Here is a 19630-nt window from a genome sequence, read left to right on the forward strand (position 1 = left end):
ATTTATTCATGTGTGCAAAGTAATCATTCTTAACATCCCACGGCCTTTGTTAAGGCTCCTTTGTCACTTAAATGGCTTGTTTTACCATCAATCGTGTATTTTGATATTCATGGTGGCCCCAAACGAACATCAAATGATCGAATTCCTAGCCAGCAGTTGAACTAATTTATGATTAGAAGGTACTGAAATTATGCTGAAAATTGGTAAGTTTTTTTTTCAATCATATATTCCGCTTACCCTGCCCCAAATCTGTTATATACAAGTGAAAAATGATTCCTTAAACCTAACATAAAATCAATATACAGTTATACATTACATAGTCACTCAATATTATTAATTTTCTATATTATCTTAATATTTATACGTGCATGTACATTATGCAATACAAAATCAGTACAAGTCAAATAATAATGTCTAAGACTATTCATTTAAATACATCGTAAAAGTAACCGAAACGTCAGGGGGGTGTGTAGTTTTTTTTTTTAATAATAAATTACGCGTAGGCGTAGGCGTATAATCCCAAAAATATTAGTTTTATTTAGTATAAGTATTTTAGTGATCACGATATTGGAAAATCAAGTTATTTAAGTATTTTGTGGAAAAAAAAGTACCCCTCAAGTACTATCTGTACCTATACAAAATAATCTATGTTCATATATAAAGTAATTTAAATTTCCATTTTGTATAAGTAAGTTTTCCATTTACCGTTATGCTATGAAAGAAAAAATGTCAAGTCAGGTTATGAGAGCTCATATGAAAAAACAGCTACAATTTTATAATCCGGAGTTCGCTGGTTTAAAACTTTCTCCCCTCAATGACTTCTTCATATCATATTGTCTGTTTGAATTTCAGTTAAAGTTATTTACGTAACATTGCATTAATGTTTACATCAAAATTATATATATAGATGTAGCATTTTAAATACGTTACTTATAGTATACAAAACGTCGAGAATATTCCCTACAACATTTTATGACTTGTGACAATCTATGGAGAATGCAAAAATAATGCTATGTTTTTTATTAACTGGATACCGGTTGGATATCATTCTGCCTGCGGGTAGGCGGAAGTGAAGTCGAAGTTAGAAAATGCACGGTTATAGTCTTAGTAAGTGAAAAAATACGGATGTTGTGATCCTGTAACGTGGTCATGAAGATGAAGAAGGGTATACCTTCATTCAGATCCAAGGAAAATCAACAAGGTGAATTATTTATGCACATACAAAAATATAGGCCGCCATTTTGATTTGCGCGATACCAATGCGGTCGGTTACAAGAATATGTCAAATAATAGCGAAAAAAAAAATCAAATTCTAATCTAAATATTATTGAACACGTCGATAAACTTTATCAAAATCATAAAATTTTAATAATACCAATACGTTTGAGAGTTAGATAGGAAAATGGCGGCGCGAATATTTCTGTTACTTTATATTTTTAAATCTATTATAATTGTGCCATCTGTATCTGAAGTTGTTAAAAAAAATGTGTGTAAGTATTGATGAGGTATTTTTTTTTAATACGGTAATAAATCATTTTTTTTTAAGTAAAGTTGAAAAAAAAGTCTTAATAGATGTCTATATGAATAAAATGTTAGTTGTCATGGCACACGCATCACGACGATCGTTGGATAGATGTCAATAAGATTTTACAAGTATTAGTCATTACACGATTAGGCATAAAATTTTCCCCACGCACTTTTACAATATTGATATAATTCCTTCTTCAAATAAAAACATTGACCTTGGCTGAATATTCCACAATTTCGGTGTGAATGAAGTCGTAGCTTAGAAAAAATTGGGCGTATCAGATATTAAGAGATCTGAAAATAAAGCTATACTTGTACTGTCAGATGTATTTTTTTGGAAAAACAATTTTATTCAAACGTACGAAGCCCCGGGTATTAGTTAGTTAAGATAATTATTATTTAGTATTTATAACATTATATCGATATAAATTGCGCTCAGTTAAGGAACACGGAATTTCAGAAGCATGATGTAAACCTTTGCCTAATTTCAAAAGCGTGTGACCCTAAATAAAAAAAAAAAGAAAGTCTAACTTTTGTAGCGTTCTAAGCCATCATATAGAATCGTATAAAATATTATTACATTAAACATTCTTAATACAGACTATTTTTATGTTCATTAAAGATATCGTAAATATTTCAAAAGATATAATTTTCATGGCTTCATTAAAAGACATTGGCAGTATACCGATTCAAATCTGTCACTTCACTCTTCTGTTTTCCCGCCTTTTTACCCACAGAGCGAAAGTCTACGATCGCATCCATTCATTTTAATATTATTATTATAAGTCCCTTTCAAATAGGAATCTTTTAAAAAATCTATTTCATTGTCTTTTTTTTTATTGTATCTTTACAGTCACTGTTCAACTTCAGAATTTCGTTTATTGGCCGAATGGTACAATACCATTTTATATCAACCCGTATCATTTTGGTGAGTTATCTGTGTTGTAAGCTATTGAATGTACGACGGACGCCTGGGGAGATATTATAGCAACCAAACACTATGAAGTGTAAAATAAAACGTCTCTTGAAGGATTGGTTGAAAACTAAGAGAGAACTGAAGTTATTTAGTTTAAAAGTAACGTACTGATTTTGATGAGATTGCGTATAAAAATGTATTATTTACCAACATTTAAATGAGAATCGTCAAAATCATTTAAACTTAGTGTTATTATATATATACGATTGTTTAGATTTACGCAAGCAGTAGAGGTGTGAGTGTTCGGATGTTGACGTACGGTTGTTCGTATGTACGGAATACGGATGTTACGTTTTACGGTTGAACGAATGATGTACGGTTGCGTCCATGTTTATATGGAGCGGAATGTTGCAAACACCTTCGTGTTTTCTTCACACGGTATTCAAAATATAATTCTTTTAATAAATAAAAACTTTGACATTGGCGAAATATCACACATTTTCAGTCTGAATGAAGCCATAACATAATAATTACAGTGGGCCGTTCCGTGCATATGCACGACTGTGACACAGATTATAAATTATTTGACAGACAAAGAACAAATGTTAGCGATAATGTCTTCTCTATCGCTATACGCGTTCAAGACCTGCCTTCAATTCAACCCGGTCATGGCGGAACCAGGTCTCAACCAACATGTCTTGGTGTTTGAGAATCCAAATGGCGTCCGGAAGTGCGTCATCAGTATGGAGGGACATGGGAAGGATGAGCCGCATGTGCGGATTTTATTAAATAATAATTTATTTATTAAGAAGTATAGTGTGTTAAAACAATACACCTGTCATGAAGTATTCCTAGGAACTACACGGACTGAAGATACATTATATGCTATATGCTATTATAATGTATGAGATATATTAATGTATAGTTTCATTAAAATCTGTTGAATATTTATACGATCAAGAAACACCCACACGTCCCCATAAACTTTCGGATTTATATCATTATATAAGGTTTGTCAGCGAATTGCAATAAAGTAGTTAATATCTAACAAATACTAGTGAAACGGTGAGGCGACTTGCTTGTTACGAAGTACATTTCATAATGAGGCACGATTTTTGATATTGACAGCTGTCAGTGTCAGTGTCAGTTATAATAAGTTATTAAGCCATAGCTTATATATATATATATATATATATATATATATATATATATGTATATGTATGTAGCACAACAATCTTAAGTTGAAATTATCTAACATATATAATTTAAAATTGTTGTGTTGCTATATTAAAAAAAATTAAATTGCTATGAAATTCTTACTACCTATACTAGACATCATATAAATTTAAATCAATAATATCGTGTTGTGATATAATTTAAAAATCGTAAGTCCTTGTTATTTTAAACGGTACAGCGTCTGACGCTCGGTTACGAGTGTTTGCGGAGTCCGAATATAGACATGATGATCATGAAGACTCTGGGATTCCCCTTCGAACATAACAGAGCCAGCAGGGACCTGTTCGTGGACGTGCAGTTTGAAAACATCGAGAGCGGTGAGATATAACATATTCTATTATATTAAAATTAACTTATATTAGAGTAACTTCTTACGCGAATTTCAACATGGTTGCGTTAAACGTTTAACGAATCGGGGTGGGGATGGGGGTTTTTTAAAAAGTCACGGAGCGAGAGGGAATGCGTGGCGCTCGAACGCATGCAGGCTATCAATCGTGACTTGTACAAAAGTAATGTTTATGAAGTTTGTATTAAAGAAACTCTAAAAATTCCTTAAAAATCAATTTCCACCCGTTCCTTTGTTCATTTGGACATTACGAAGTTTCACTTCCACGGCGCGGAGGGACTTCACGGACACTAAGGTTTTTTTATTGTTTATAACAAGACAATCCCGATTTTTTCGGTTCTATACCGCAACTTTCATCACTAAAACGAGATGTCTGAAGTTAAAATGATTGGACTTGAATTCCTTATTGGTACCATCTTATTAATTTACAGTTAATTCTTGGGAATTTGAACATGAAAACTTTTATCCACTAGATGGCGCTAAAAAATTTTCCATTCGACGTTATAAAACATAACAAATAACATACAATATTACATTCCAATAAAATTTCCTAGCAACAATATGATAAATTTTATTGAATATATGTATTCAAGGTACCCCTTGTTTTGATTGTAATTTAACTTACATACTAAACATAAATCATGCAATATCTGTCTGCTTATCTGATAACGAATAAAATAATTAGCGAGGGCAATTGGTAATAATATCAGTTGCGGGTCTGAACGGATGTCGTGATGTCGCCGTTTAAATTGTACGAGAATATTTTTATTGAGACGAATCTTTTATCCTCGGACTATGACGGCGTTATCCTCATACTGTATCCCAGGGACATGAATGTGGCGTTGCCCAGGCATGTGTCGAGCTTCATAGACAAAATCTTTATCCTGGATAAGAGTATTTACAAGACGCCCAGCGTTTGGAACTGTGATTACGTTTCTGGAGGGCGGTTGGTGCTGTCGCCCGTCGGTAATGTAACTCCTTACCATGACGTTACCGTGGTGAGAGAAGCCGCGAAGAGGGGAATGCTGCGAGCAATGGAAGCCGGTATGACCAAACCGTTGCTGATCGTTGAAAACGTAGTCCATTACCCCGACGGGCAATTAGTCTGCATTCTGGGGGCTCTGGAATCCTTGTATATTCCGATACAGATAAGGGAGATAAAACCCCAGAAGCAGGTGTACAGAATCGGTCTGCATGCTGAGGAAAAAGCAACTGAGTCATTTGAAAAGATAGTTAGAAACGCTATCGCATTGGAGCGAGCTAGGATCGTAGCTAGAGATATCGCTGGCGGGGATCCCGAGAGAATGGCTCCCGGGAGGATAGCTGATTATGTAGTCAAAGTGTTCGCCGAAGATCCTTGTATATCCATCAAAATTATTGACAACGATGATATTATAGCGCAGAAATATCCACTGCTGGCAGCTGTATCGCGGGCAGCGAATAACGTGGAGAGACACAAGGCTAGAGTCGTTTTACTGGAGTACAATTCATCTAACCCGGTCAGGGTGACAGAAACCATAATGTTGGTTGGCAAAGGGGTGACGTACGACACTGGCGGCGCTGATATAAAGATATCTGGCAAGATGGCCGGCATGTCCAGGGATAAATGCGGGGCAGCGGCTGTAGCTGGGTTTTTGAAGGCCTGCTCCATACTGAAACCTCCACATCTGAAGGTCATTGGGGTTATGTGTTTGTGTCGCAATTCTATCGGCTCAGATTCCTATGTGTCTGATGAATTGCTTACATCCAGTAGCGGAAAACTCGTCAGGGTTACCAACACGGATGCGGAGGGTAGGCTAGCTATGGCAGATTCTCTTTACATGCTGGCCAATATGGCGGAAAAAGAGCTCAACCCACATCTTTACACCATAGCGACTTTGACCGGACACGCCAGAGCCTGCTACGGTAATTATACAGCAGCTATGGACAATCACAGCGCCAAGGGCACCAACCATTCGAGCAAATTGCAGTTCAGCGGGTCAAGACTCGGAGAAGGATTCGAGATATCTACCGTGAGGGCCGAGGATTTGGCTGTAAATGATGGGAAATGTAGCGGAGATGATCTCGTTCAATATGATACTGACGCGAAATACCGCAACCACCAGCTAGCTGCAGGGTTTCTGATCAGGGTTGCCGGTTTGGAAGACAAGAATATAAAATACACGCATCTCGATATAGCTGGAGCGGCGGGATGTCCTCCGGAAAAGCCGACAGCGACGCCTGTCTTATCTTTGTGTCACTTACACAAAGTGTTATTGTAACGTTCAATCGAAATTAGTGTGCCTATTTTTTTTTAAATTCACCTTCATATAGAATCTTTTTACTGTCACATAAGGAAAGAAAATGTCAAGTATATAAATGTTTATAATATTTTTGCGGGTACACGTAAATAAAATTTTTTTGTTTTAGAGTATCGCTCGCTTTATTATTTTAATTGTTTTTATTAATCCAGGACAGCTGTAAAGTTATCGAGACGTCGGGTAAAATGCAAAAAAAAAAAAAAATGTCAACTGTCAGTTGTCATGTTTTTTATTTTTTATTTGGTCATGTATTTGGTCGACATTAAACTGCTTTCTGTTTTGAGTATTATTAGTGTAAATACTATTCTTTGTTCGAAGTGTATCTAGAGATATTACTTAGTTATCGTCCAAATAAACACAGCGCCGATTAGATGAGTAAACATGATAAGACTGATGGATACGGTATTAATGACAGTTGCCAGCAAGATATTGATAATTATTATTTGATTACTTAGTGTCAAACGTTCGTAAACTTTATATTATTATTTATTATAAAATTTCAATGTTTTTTTTTTATTCAGTCATAAGTTTCGGATTTAATTAGAGATTTTTTTTTTTGACGACATTTCGATTTTTGATTGAAAATAATTGCAGTCGTTAATCTCAAATATAATGCCAATATTATTAATATAATACTTAACACTTTATATCGGTTTTATTACAAATTAAATTATTTATTAGGGATTCGAATGTATGATATATGTATGGCTATTGAAACTTAAAATCAAATTACGCAAAAAAAAAAGTTTTTAGTGAATCAACATTCTTAAGACCTAAACTTTCAAACTGCTCGTTTTCTTTCCAAACTAAACACGGACAGTTTTTAGTTCTTGGTTATGTAATTTCCACATACGACAATGCGCACGTTTATGAATGATACAGGGGATGGTTCGTATTTAGTGATGAGGCAAACTTGTGTTAAGTAAAGCTATTGACGTAAATATATAACTAACTCCGATCATACTCAGCCTATCGGAGCCCGCTGCTGAGCAAAGCCTCTTCTCACACGGAGAAGGTTAGAGCATTAATCACAACGCTCGCTCAAGGCGTATTGGCGAGTACAAACTTATAATCTGAAATTATAAGTCCAGGTTTCCTCACGATGTTTCCTTCACCGTCCGTCAGTGGTGTCTAAATACTCACAGAAAGTACATATGACTCGGAAAAAACGCATTGGTACATGCCAGGTTTCGAACCCGCACCCTCGTGCATTCGAGGCAGGCCTTTAACCTCTAGTGACCACGTTAACTGATTACGATTATTTTCGTTAATTTTTGGCAACAGTTAAGACTTTTTTTAACAAACAAAAAAAAAACAACGATATGCTCTTTATAAAATTTCTCCAAAAGCATCTATAATATAAATTACATGTGATTCAAAGAAGGAATATGTATTTGGAAATGTCTTTATCTTTGTACGTATATCTGGATAGCATTAACTCATCGGATAATTCTGATCATTGCGACATGTTATCGCATACGATAAGAGAATTAAATAAAATTATTATTTATAACAAGATATTGTAATACGCCCCCAAAGGTTTGGATATGTATTTGTACTGAAAAAATAGACATTTCATTATAAAATGAAACTAAGGTTCTCGTAAGCTACTTGCTTTTTATTATTTCATATGTACATAATCATGGCGTCTCGGTTCCTTTATAGTCTTTCCAAAAGTGGGTTACGACGGCCCCTTGTGGGCTGTGGGCCTAAAGGGGGCGGTAAGAGACACAGAAAAAAAAAATTGGGGACGTTGTGTAGAGGCCTGGGTGATTTATTATGTCATTTAGCTGGGATACCTAAGTTAAAGGGGTTTTTCAGTAAATTAAATAATGAAGGCGCTATAAAAATAATGTACTATATAAGTGGGTAGGACGCAAAATAAGTTTGGGAAGCTCTGATTTACAGTAACCGTGATCACGAGGACGAGTTGAAAGTGTCTGTAAGTCTTGTTACTATAATAACACATATATACTCGTATATGCTGTTTATCTTTGTAGGCTCAATTCCGTTATTTACCAAAGAGAAGATACTTCCTCTAGAGCTACGAGCTCTGCCGTATGACGTCGACAGTGTCATGCATTTCAATGAAAGGGATTTCAGCAAGAACGGTCACAGAACTTTATTATTCAAGGTAAATATTTATTAATATAATTAATGAAGTTTCTAGAGAAAAAAAAATGTATGTATTTTTTTTATATGTATGAAAATCTCGGCAATGGTCGGGTTTACTCAGCCTTAATGAGAAGAATTAATAACATTTGTCGTATTTACAGTTATAGATGATACGAAGACAGTATTTTATCTATCTGTTTATTTACTCACAAACTGTAACAAATGATTTGTATAAATTAAATAAAATAACTAATTAATGTTTAAACATAATACAATAATGCTATCAATTGAATAAAAATCGTTTAAGGTCTTTCTTATTTTAGATGTCTTCTAAGAAATCATTCTTTATTTTATTTATCAAACTACCCCTGTGTAACATTGCACATATCACGAAAAAATCCTTAAAATGTCTATTTATAATTCAAATTTCATTAATATAGTAAATAATGCAATTTATATATTTAGAACGACAAGACTCCACAGAAAAGAATCGGTCTATCTAAAACCGACTTAAAAAAGATAGAATTAGTTTATGGGCCAGAATGTTTGAAACGAGAGCGACAAGCAAAAATCGATATTTGTAGAAACTTCCCAGCTGTTAGGAGAAAGCGAGAAATCGATTTTGCAACAGTCGGAAGCCTTAGAGTCAATCCGGAAATAACCCCGCCGCCGGATACAAACAATCAGGAGAATCTGACAGACGAATTGACAAATAATCTAAAAGAACTCGGCATAGAAGAAGAGGTGCAGCTACTGATAGAGCAAATACACAAAGTTACGGCTACAGCGCTGACGAACGCTAAACTAAAGCACTGTAACACCACAAAGAATGGCAGCGGAGATAACAAGAAAGCGGATTTAAAGGAAATAATATATAAAGTCAATGAATACGCCAGAGCTGTGGTCCAGAACGCGTTGACAAACATGACTGTGTTCTGCGATGACGCCAATTCCATGGAGAAATTCCAAATTGGGAGGTGCCAATGGGGTCCTAACAGTAGATGTCCCGTGTACTTCAGATCGACTATGCCTGGGCCTGTCAAATATTCCACACAGCACCGTCCATTGATCCGACAATCGACAAAGCATGAGGGTAGAGGGATAAAACATCAGTATGTCCCATGGCTGAGGTCCCAGAATGGAACGGAAGAGAAAAACTTGACGAGGGCAAAGCGTGACGTGAATCAGACAAACTCTGGACCAGCCAACGAGACTGTCAAAGAGGTCTTGAGAATGGCGACAAGGATAATGACTGACAAGAAGGTTGACTTTGCACCTGTCAGACGCAGCTACCAAAGTGTTGGGTGAGTTATTTCTGGTACGACACACAGTTCCGGATGCTCTATCTGACTTTAAATTACCAGCGACAGTTGTCATATAAGATCTAAGACTCTCGCGAGTATTCATTTAAATGAAACTAATATTTTGGAATTTACTCGTTGTTTTCTTTTTCATTATTTTAACAGCATACCCTCGATATCTCGGGTACATAGCAACAGCCGTGATCATGGACACGAGATGAGGACATAATATTCTGCTAAACCGAAAATATTAGTTTCATTTAAATCAATTGTCATCATGATTTAGATGCTGTAATGATGGAATATTTAAATTTATAATATCTCATCGTATAGGACAAAATAACACTGTAATCGGCGCCAGGTTACCATTATTTCAGCTAATGAGGTTACCCTAACTGGTACTTAAATACACACAAGAAATTTGTTACAATCAGTCACTACACGTACTCAAGATATTACAATGATATAAAATATATTTGCTACTGAAAGTGGGCCTGAGAAAAATATTTATTTAGAATGAGAGGTCAACGACCCGAGTCAGAATTATATATTAGTATTTGGTACATTTGTCGTCCATGTCTCTGTAATTAATATAGTTTGAAATTATTCTTTCTCTTCTTAACTCAATTAATAAATCTTCTGCTAGATGTAAACGAGTTATAGAAGTTGAACATAAAGTTTTTTATTCAAACAATTATTGCTTCATTGCTTTAGTACGGGCTATTGAATAGGCGTTGTATATACTTTAACTGTCATATTGCATGTCTACCACAAGTTTACAGTCACTACTTACGAAGCGTTTCACGTTCCTCATACAACAGTTTGGAAGAATAAACAAAATAAATTATTAACTCCGTTGCTATCCGTCCGCGGCGCCACTGTTGTGCGCGTTTTCAATGTCCATTGCCTGTTTGATTACCTCGTTATTTAAAGTATTGTGATCTTTCCAATACATAGTTTGGCTTTATTTTCACTACTACGTTAATAGTATGTGATAAAATTTACTAATGAAATACTGTTAACTCTACGTGTGTAGTGACGATACGAACTAAGACTAAGCATCAGAAATCTGATGTCATTTATATTAAGATTTTCTTGTGATGTCATAGTTATTATATATATGTATATATATGGTAGGAAAGATCGCGAAGATTCCGATACTCCCGTGAAGCCAAGGAAGAAGAAGCTTAAACCACGACACCGACCAGAAGAGAAGAGAGTTACGACCTTCGATGAAGACGGAGATAAAACGAAGCAGAATATAGAAGAACGCGTTGAGAGATATAAAGAAGAAAGGTGATTTATCTTTATCTTTTATATTGACTTACTTTATTTTACTTCACACATAAAAAAAATATATGCACAGATTGCAAATTGTCTATGGCCTATAGATAATCTGTTACCACATTAAGCCTACTGTGAATATTAATGATTTGAGGGTAGTTAAAAAATACGAGAATACACTTACATATATATACTATACAGAAAATGTCAGTATATATTTTATAATTATTGTCATCGAATAAGAAATTGGACTAATTTTAATTATTTTCCGTTATCAAGAATTACTCCGACGTATTTATCCGTGTAGTTATAGCGATTAATTAAAGCTATTACCTATTACAGACCCAGAGAGAAGAAGAAAGATAGGAAAGAGAGAAAGGAGAGAAAGTTATTCCGTGTACCTAAAACAGTGCAGCTCTCGAAGGAGAACATAGAGTTCTACGCGGAGAGAATATGGCCGGATGGCGTCGTCAACTATGTCATAAAAGACGATGTGAACTGTACGTATTGTGAGAAATAACAATACGTTCCTTAAATCTGTCTATAGTTCTTATGTTAAAAATGTTTTGACGTTTAAACTCACTAGCAAAACTCGTTAAGGAATTTTTAATTCAATATCAAAAATCTATGCCGTATATATAACATTATAATTTAAAAAAAAACAACTTCATACCAACAACCTCCTTAGGGCGCATTTTCATTGGTCGATAAGGCCCGCATTCGGGGTGCGGGAGATTTCTGTAACGCATGCCATAGGGCCCGCAAAGAGTTTATCGTTTTCACTGGTCGTCAGAGCCCGCATACGGGGTGCGGGTGATCTCTATAACGCATGCGAATTCCGTTATTCCGGAATGCGGATATCACCCGCACACGTTTAATCGACCGAGTTATCGACCAGTGGATTTCATTGGTTGTTAGCTCGCATGCGGGTACTCCCCGAAATCGGGCTAACTACCGACTTAGCGACCAATGAAAATGCGCCTTTAGTGAGAATTTTCGAATATGGAATTCATATAAAAAAAATATCGGCAGACGATTCGAACAAAGTCCGCGAACGCCTGGCGGAGGTGAATAGGATATTACGCCGGCGGACTTGTGTGAGATTGAACGAAATGAGCGAGGAGGGAGCGAGACGGCTGACAGACTATCTCGTTCTAGACACCGGCAGGGATTACGTCACGGGGCGGGTCGGCGGGAAGCAGGTGACGGTTACATCAAAACACGCTACACTAGCGAGTGACTGCGGATTCGCTCGCATACTAAACTCTATAGATGTCATTCATGTAGGTTTCTTACGCTTTCTCGATGATTCTTGAAATTGTGCAATCAAATCGTGACTTGGTGTCCATAAAGTCGTCTTTGAAGTCGGTTAAAAAGTTACCTAAGTTACACTTTATGATATCACATTACCTACCTGATACGTCATAGTGAAATTGAAGTCAAACTCAAACAGACGGCCAGACATTTCAAACATTATAATTTGAAATTACTAACTGGCACATAGACTTCATTCATAAGTATAGATAAAAAAAATATTGGGTTTGACTTTTTCATCCAAGAAGGTTGTAGTGTTTTTAATAAATATGTATTTTTCAGTGAAAAAAAATAAAATTAATAAAATATTATCGTTACAAATTTGAGCATTTTTAAAAAAATTATACAACGATTCAATATATCAAGTAGCAAAAAATTTAATTATTTTAATCTATTCATTTTCTTTCCCGTGATAATATTATGGGCGGTAAAACTTATAGCGTTAATAATTGATTGTGTTGTCAGTATATATAAATAATTTAAACCAAGCATATATACATTAAATATGGCGCAATGTTGACAGATAGTGATATTTCCCGCCATTTTTGCTAAATTTATTTTTATATTCAAAAAATCATTTTGGTTATTTACAGGTTGTAATTTTAAAAAAAGAATCTTTTAATTATCATACCCTAAGTCTGCATCGACACTACAAACGCAGCGTTAACAGTTTTTAATTCATAATCTCACCTATTATGTAGTTACATAAGATTACTACATACTATAAACTAAGCATAACAATTCCCTTTTAAGACATTTTGTTCAAATTAAGCCTATATTTATTATATTGGTTTGAAATTTTTTTGACATTAATAGATCCGATATAGGAGAGAGATACAAATACAACAAAAGATATGATCTTGTATAAGTTAGTAAGGGATAGCAAACATCGTGACGTCAATCCCTATCATAGGCTTGTGTTGCAAGCATTAAGAAATATCCCTGTTCGATAGGTGAAATAATTTTAATAATTTTATTTTCAATTAACATAAGGCGATGAAACCAGTTTTTTTAATTACATAAGTATGTTAATGATCCCATAGTATTTTTTTTTTAATATAATAGTTTAAAATTTAATACTATTTTCGTATTATCATGTGTTTGTATTTTTGTTGTGGATGGTATTTCTTATATTATCTTTATATCAAGAGATATTTTTTTTATAAACTAAACTGTTGTACATTTCGAGCCAAGTATATAAGTTTTTTTATCCGTAAAATAAATATCTTGTTGTTCTGATGTAGTAATTTACGGATAAGTTTGATGTATAGAATCTGGTAACACATTTCTAGAAGTATCTATTCATAGTGTGCTCTGATTGGTTGATTATTTCTCGAAAATTCTGTGTTCCCATTGGCTGGTATATAAGCGATCGCGGCAAGTCTGGCGTTTTTGAAACTGTCAGAGAAGTTGGTTATCTGAATTAATGTTTGTCAAACAAAATGGTGGCCGTGGGTATAGACTTAGGCACGTCTTCATCCTGTGTGGCCGTGTGGCGGAACGGGTCCGTCGAAGTCATACCGAATGAGGAAGGCAATAAGACGACTCCGTCATACGTAGCATTCTCTGCCAGCGGTCGCGTTGTCGGCGAAACCGCGAAAAATCAAGCATCCGTCAACGCAACGAATACGATTTATGGCGCGAAACGTTTGATCGGGCGGAACTACGACGATATCGGCTTACAGACGGACCTCCGCCACTTCCCGTACGCGGTGATCAATAAGAATGGTAAGCCATATATAATTGTTAACTATGAGGGCCAAAAATGTTTTGCGCCGGAGGAAATAAGTGCTATGATTCTTTTCAGGATGAAGGGGTTGGCGGAGGCTTGGTTAGGTACTAGTGTTGGTAGGGCCGTGGTTACTGTGCCGGCTTATTTCAACGATTCTCAGAGACAGGCCACCAAGCTGGCGGGCCGTATCGCTGGCTTGGACGTCATTAGGATAATAAACGAACCTACCGCAGCGGCTTTCGCTTACGGGTTTCTTAAAAACATCAATTCGGATAGAAATATTTTAGTCTATGACCTTGGCGGCGGGACTTTCGATGTATCAGTTCTGAAGATAGGTCGAGGCTGTGTGTATGAAGTGAAAGCCACAGCTGGCAACACCAGGCTTGGGGGTGAAGACATTGACAACCGTCTGGTGGCGTATTTCCTTGAGGACATCCGTAAACGATATAAGACGGAAGTAAGGAGCGCACGGTCTATGAGGAGGTTGAAGTTTGCTGCTGAGAAAGCCAAAAAGGCTCTGACCTCGTCGAACCACGCTGAAGTGTTTATAGAAGCTCTGTGCGGTATCAACTATATTGGTAAAATATCACGTTCTATATTCGAGCATCTGTGCCTCGATCTGTTCAAAGATACCCTCAAACCGATAGATCAGGCGTTGATGGATGCCAGTATGACCAAGGATGATTTACACGAGGTCATATTAGTCGGAGGCAGCACCAGGATTCCTATAGTGCGGAGGATTCTAAAGGAATATTTTGGCTCTAGGAAGATATCTAGTGCGATAAACCCAGACGAGGCTGTAGCTTGCGGCGCAGCGATCCAAGCCGCCATATTGTCCGGCGAAACTCACGAGAGGATACAGGAGCTGTTACTAGTGGATGTTGTGCCATTGTCCCTGGGCCTGGAAACAGCCAGGGGCTTAATGTTCAAGGTAATAGAACGAAACACGCCGATACCCTGCCGGGTTGTTAAGGAAATAACTACGTTGGAGGACTATCAGAACGCTATGACCATAGAAATATTTGAAGGTGAACGTACTCTCACCAAAGATAATCACTGCTTGGGTGTATTCGAAATGCAGAACATCCCGCCAGTGCCACGAGGAGTCGCAAAATTGGATGTGATTTTCGAAGTGGATGCAAATGGTATCCTGACGGTATCAACTGTGGACAGAACCACCGGTAACAGCAACAGTATCACCATCGAGAACATCAGTAGGTTGCGGCAGCAGGAGATCAGCAGAATGATATCCAATGCTGATAGATTCAAGGAAGAAGACATGGAGAACAAGAGACGCCTGGAAGTGAGAAATCAGCTGGAGTCTTATATATATAACGTTAAGAGATCTGTCGTTGAGAATCTGGACAGTTTAAGCGGGGAGGAGTTCAGAGATATGATTGGTGAATGCGAGGACGCGCTTACCTGGCTCGATGAGAACGAGGATTGCTTGAGAGAGGAGTATGAGAGGAAGATGTCGGAGTTGCTGCAGCGTTGGTCGTGTGATATACGGAAGCTGGACGCCGCGCACAGAGCTAAAAGGCACAGAGGAGAGTCAGTCTGTGACCAGACAGCTATTATAGAAGAACTGTCCGAGGAGCGCTGAAAGAAGAATACGGTGAGTATTGTTCTTGATACCATTATACTGTCTTCTATGACTCTACCAGAAACGGAAGTCGAATAATTGGTGACCGATTTTCAGGTTATTCTAATTATATTCAGCACTGATGAATTTCAAACGTTTTTTTCGCGCACCACGCCATGAAACGCGCATTATAATATCAAATGTTCTAGAACAGTCTCCATATCATTGGCATTCAGAGAGCCTTGTCAAATATTTATGTCGAAAGCTATTCAGAAATTACAATTAGGCTAACACCACGGAATTCGTTAGAATATTTCAAACTACCTTCGTCGTTGAATAATAAACTAATGAAAAAATGATGTGGTGTTTTTATTTACATAACCACTTATAGCGCGACTTCCAAAGAGGTTGCGTTATACGTTCAACGCTCTGGAGGGGGGATAGACAGAGACGGAGCGAGAGTGAACGGGTGGGGCTATTGGGAATTGTAGGCAATGTTTATAAGGTTTGCCTTGAAACAATGAGTTGTCTAAAAATTGTTTTCTACCCCTTGTAATTTTCATTTCCACGTTACGAAGTTACACTTATTCCACGTGGAGGGAATCTAAGCACTATTTGTTGTGAACAGAATAAATAGTGCCAGTACTAATAAGAATGAGGGCAAAATATTGTCTTGTATATAGATCAAGTCACGGCCAGCCAAAAGAAAAACTACGAAATTTCCTTATATGTATATTATAATAAGAATTACATATTAAAACTTATCATCATCAACAACGGTGAAGGAAAACATCGTGAGGGAAACCTGGTCTTATAATTTCCAATTATAAGATTGAAATCGCCAACCCGTCTTGAGCGAGCGTGGTGATTAATGCTCTAACCTTCTCCATGTGAGAAGAGGCCTTTGCTCAGCAGTGGGCTTCGATAGGCTCATGATGATGATGATGATGATGATGATCATCAACAATCATGTATGTCTTAGGTATAGGTTATACCTAAGACTACATGATTGCCCCGATGTTAGGACAGCAATCCCATTCCATAGCTTGTGTTGTATCAGGAATTTTCTGGTTCACACAATCAGTTCCTCGTTTTTCAGAGTTATAATATTTTATCTATACAATGTTGTTGTCCCAGCGGTGTTCGTTAAATGTTTAGTACGTTACGCTTACGTAACACGTATTGCGATTTAGAGTTATCACTTGATAATATTTTTATCTGTATGTCATTTCACCAATGAGTTTTTAATTTAAAATAATTATTAAGTCATATATATCATTAATATTAATTTAATATTCTTTTATAAGTTGAATCTTGTTGTATTTGTATGTTATTGTTACATTAATTACAAAACACAACCGACATTTTAAAGAGAATAATGAAAATATTACGACATCTTAATAAGTCACTTGTTTATTTCCAATTTCCACAGAATAATGAATGATTACATCCAGACATGCTCTTTAAATAATCTCTCCTCTCCCCTCCACAACTCGCCCGCCACAAACCTTTCCCTTAGTCAATACAGCTTCTCTTTATTTTTGTTACATTACATGTATTTAAAACAAATACCAATAACACCAATACATAAAGCGGAAAACAATTCTAAGATCACAGATTTTAATTCAAATCGTGTAAATATTTTTTTATTTTATGGGTAATGTATAATAATTTTTATTATAAATGTATTAATGGTAAACATATATATATATATATATATATGTTTACCATTATAAAATATATATATATTTCTAATACCATAATTTCACTCAATAAAATACACTACAAAAATAATTCAAAACGACCAGTCAGTTGGACTATTGAATCTTAATTTATTCTGACTCATCTTTTAGCGTCTCAAATACCCAGCTACAACTACCTCATTCGAGGGTAGGTTTAGTTTTCACGTGATGGGTGTCAAAACATTACCTTCTGAATATACGTTACAATTAAATAAGTATTTTGTTGTATTTATGTAACATATTGTATTATTTTGTAGAATTTCGGTAGTCTAGAGCTGTTCGAGGGTGGTCAACATAGACAGCACGCTGCTATGATGGTAATGGCTATGCTCGGCTTCTACTTCGAGGTCTCGCGCCACGACAGAGACAAGTATATACGAGTGCACAACAGACACGTACGACCAGGTGCGGGGCTGTGTGTGTAACCATATATATATGTATATATGTGTGCGTATTTTAAATCACACACACACATATATGTATATATGTATATATATATATATATATTTTTGATAATAGCACTTGTATCATGTGTTTCCTACTTTGTTGTAAATAGGATTGAATTTTAATTTTTCTTACACACATTCGATATTAACACATTAGCAATAATAACGTAAGTAAATGTATGCAACGAGAATGTAATTATAGATAATAATCAGTTTGGAACTACCCGCAGTAGCTATACTTAACCTATTTGAATGAATTGAAATATTATACTACCTCCAGTATTCTTTGCCAACATAGTAATATAAAAAAAAAAAAAAACAAAGAATGCGTTACCAAAATCATAAAAAGTCGAGTTATAAATACAAACAAACAGACAAACTGCATCACTTCGAGAAGATACGTGCTGAAGCGACCCTCCCCCTGCCTTATGACTACGCCAGCGCCACGCATCCCGCCTGGCAGTATTGGAGGGTAGTCGGCAAAACGGGCATATCGACGGTCGCCACTTATAAGGAACAGGTAGGATACAGGCAAAGACTGGAGTAACACTAGTATGTACGAACTACACAGACTACTAAGCAATTATATTACTAACACTATAACCTCTTCATCTCGTGTAATTCCCTTTGGGTCAATTTATTTGTTTGTTGTATGAGACGACATAAGTTTGTTTAGTGTATGAGACGACAGATGTCGCTGACAGTTAAAGTACTATTTCCTTAAAAGAATTAATCTCGTTTTAAATATAAATCGCAATATATGTTGCGAGTAATATTAAATTTAACATTAGAAAAGAGAAAAATTCTTACTGTAAAATACTCAACAATACAAATATTATTAAGATTAATAAATTCATATTAAAACCTTTTTTCTCTATGAATCAACCTCCCCAGGACCCCGACGGCTCTATAATGAAGTCCTTGGGGCAGAACACGAAGTTACTGTCAGATACTGACATTATGAAAATAAACAGTGTCTATGGTATTAAATGTTTTAAGAGTCAACGACGAATGAAGATACGATACACGAGGACTGTGGAATAAAACCTTTATAAAAAAAATTGGTGATTTCATTTACAATAAATATTATATGCAGCCCTCCTCTCTGATTTATTAAAGTACCCTCCAACTGATTAGTTTTATAAAGATAAAAAGATCTGTAGTCCTGTATCGAGTCTTGTCTATTGCTCGTGAGCCGTCGGAACAGTCGGACGTCTGTCAATTCGGTAGCGTGAGTCATTTTATAATCACATTGTTAGATTCTGTGAGGCAACAATCATCATTGTGTATTGGTGTCATTAAAAAACCTATTGCTATAGTTATTTCATGAATTTGTAAGAATTATTAAAATCTTCGGTTGTAATTAGTATGTTTTTTTTCGGTTATTTATTCTATCGAACCTAAAAATATATTAAACAAAATAAACAATGTTAATAAAAATTTTGCTGTTACTTGTCCATAAAGCGTAGTGCAGATTGAAGTGTGCTGCCATAATGATGTTTCTATACACGTGAAAAGGGTACTTTATAAGTAACAAAGCACACGAACTTATTTTATTTAAATCTAACCAATTTTCGTCTGGAGACAAATAGTTAATTTGATTTTAATAATTATTTATGCTTTTTGCATAACTATTGGCGATTTCTTAACTTATTTTATTAAAATTCATCCACAAAAATAATAGGGCATTGTATTTATGTTTATTAGAAAAATGTTATGAAAATGTGATTTCAATTTTTATTAACGAATAAAGTGAAGTCACAGATCATATATCCCGTTTTTAATAGAA

General features: G+C 35.8%; 3 protein-coding genes across 4 annotated transcripts; all 3 read left to right on the forward strand.

The window, feature by feature from the left end:
• Window positions 1–1365: 1365 nt before the first annotated feature.
• On the forward strand, window positions 1366–18941 carry LOC116778412 (uncharacterized). Its single transcript, XM_061525797.1, has 12 exons — window positions 1366–1490; window positions 2381–2455; window positions 3035–3216; window positions 3858–3996; window positions 8326–8459; window positions 8906–9744; window positions 10879–11037; window positions 11368–11525; window positions 12058–12227; window positions 17653–17800; window positions 18216–18361; window positions 18736–18941. The coding sequence occupies exons 1-12, from the start codon at window positions 1403–1405 to the stop codon at window positions 18883–18885; spliced, it is 2388 nt and encodes a 795-aa protein (XP_061381781.1). The 5' UTR covers window positions 1366–1402; the 3' UTR covers window positions 18886–18941.
• On the forward strand, window positions 4716–6438 carry LOC116778414 (putative aminopeptidase W07G4.4). Its single transcript, XM_032672413.2, has one exon. The coding sequence runs from the start codon at window positions 4760–4762 to the stop codon at window positions 6284–6286; it is 1527 nt and encodes a 508-aa protein (XP_032528304.2). The 5' UTR covers window positions 4716–4759; the 3' UTR covers window positions 6287–6438.
• On the forward strand, window positions 13926–17302 carry LOC116778413 (heat shock protein 68-like). Of its 2 annotated transcripts, XM_061525799.1 has the most exons (3): window positions 13926–14067; window positions 14147–15686; window positions 15771–17302. In XM_061525799.1, exon 2 carries the CDS (start codon window positions 14148–14150, stop codon window positions 15672–15674), a length of 1527 nt encoding a protein of 508 aa, XP_061381783.1. In that variant the 5' UTR covers window positions 13926–14067; window position 14147; the 3' UTR covers window positions 15675–15686; window positions 15771–17302. The 2 variants fall into 2 exon arrangements, with proteins under 2 accessions (XP_061381783.1, XP_061381782.1); XM_061525798.1 differs by lacking the exon at window positions 13926–14067 and having other exon boundaries at window positions 14133–15686.
• Window positions 18942–19630: the final 689 nt, after the last annotated feature.

This window comes from Danaus plexippus, chromosome 31 (assembly GCF_018135715.1).
Source record: "Danaus plexippus chromosome 31, MEX_DaPlex, whole genome shotgun sequence".
Taxonomy (NCBI): domain Eukaryota; kingdom Metazoa; phylum Arthropoda; class Insecta; order Lepidoptera; family Nymphalidae; genus Danaus; species Danaus plexippus.

Excerpts from the sequence above, each read along its gene's own strand:
- LOC116778412 (XM_061525797.1), top strand. The coding sequence starts at position 1,403 with ATGGCGGCGCGAATATTTCTGTTACTTTATATTTTTAAATCTATTATA. Across the intron at positions 9,745-10,878 it reads CGCAGCTACCAAAGTGTTGG|GAAAGATCGCGAAGATTCCG; the intron begins GTGAGTTATTTC and ends TATATATGGTAG. Across the intron at positions 12,228-17,652 it reads GGCGGGTCGGCGGGAAGCAG|AATTTCGGTAGTCTAGAGCT; the intron begins GTGACGGTTACA and ends ATTATTTTGTAG.
- LOC116778414 (XM_032672413.2), top strand. The coding sequence starts at position 4,760 with ATGTCGCCGTTTAAATTGTACGAGAATATTTTTATTGAGACGAATCTT.
- LOC116778413 (XM_061525798.1), top strand. The coding sequence starts at position 14,133 with ATGATTCTTTTCAGGATGAAGGGGTTGGCGGAGGCTTGGTTAGGTACT.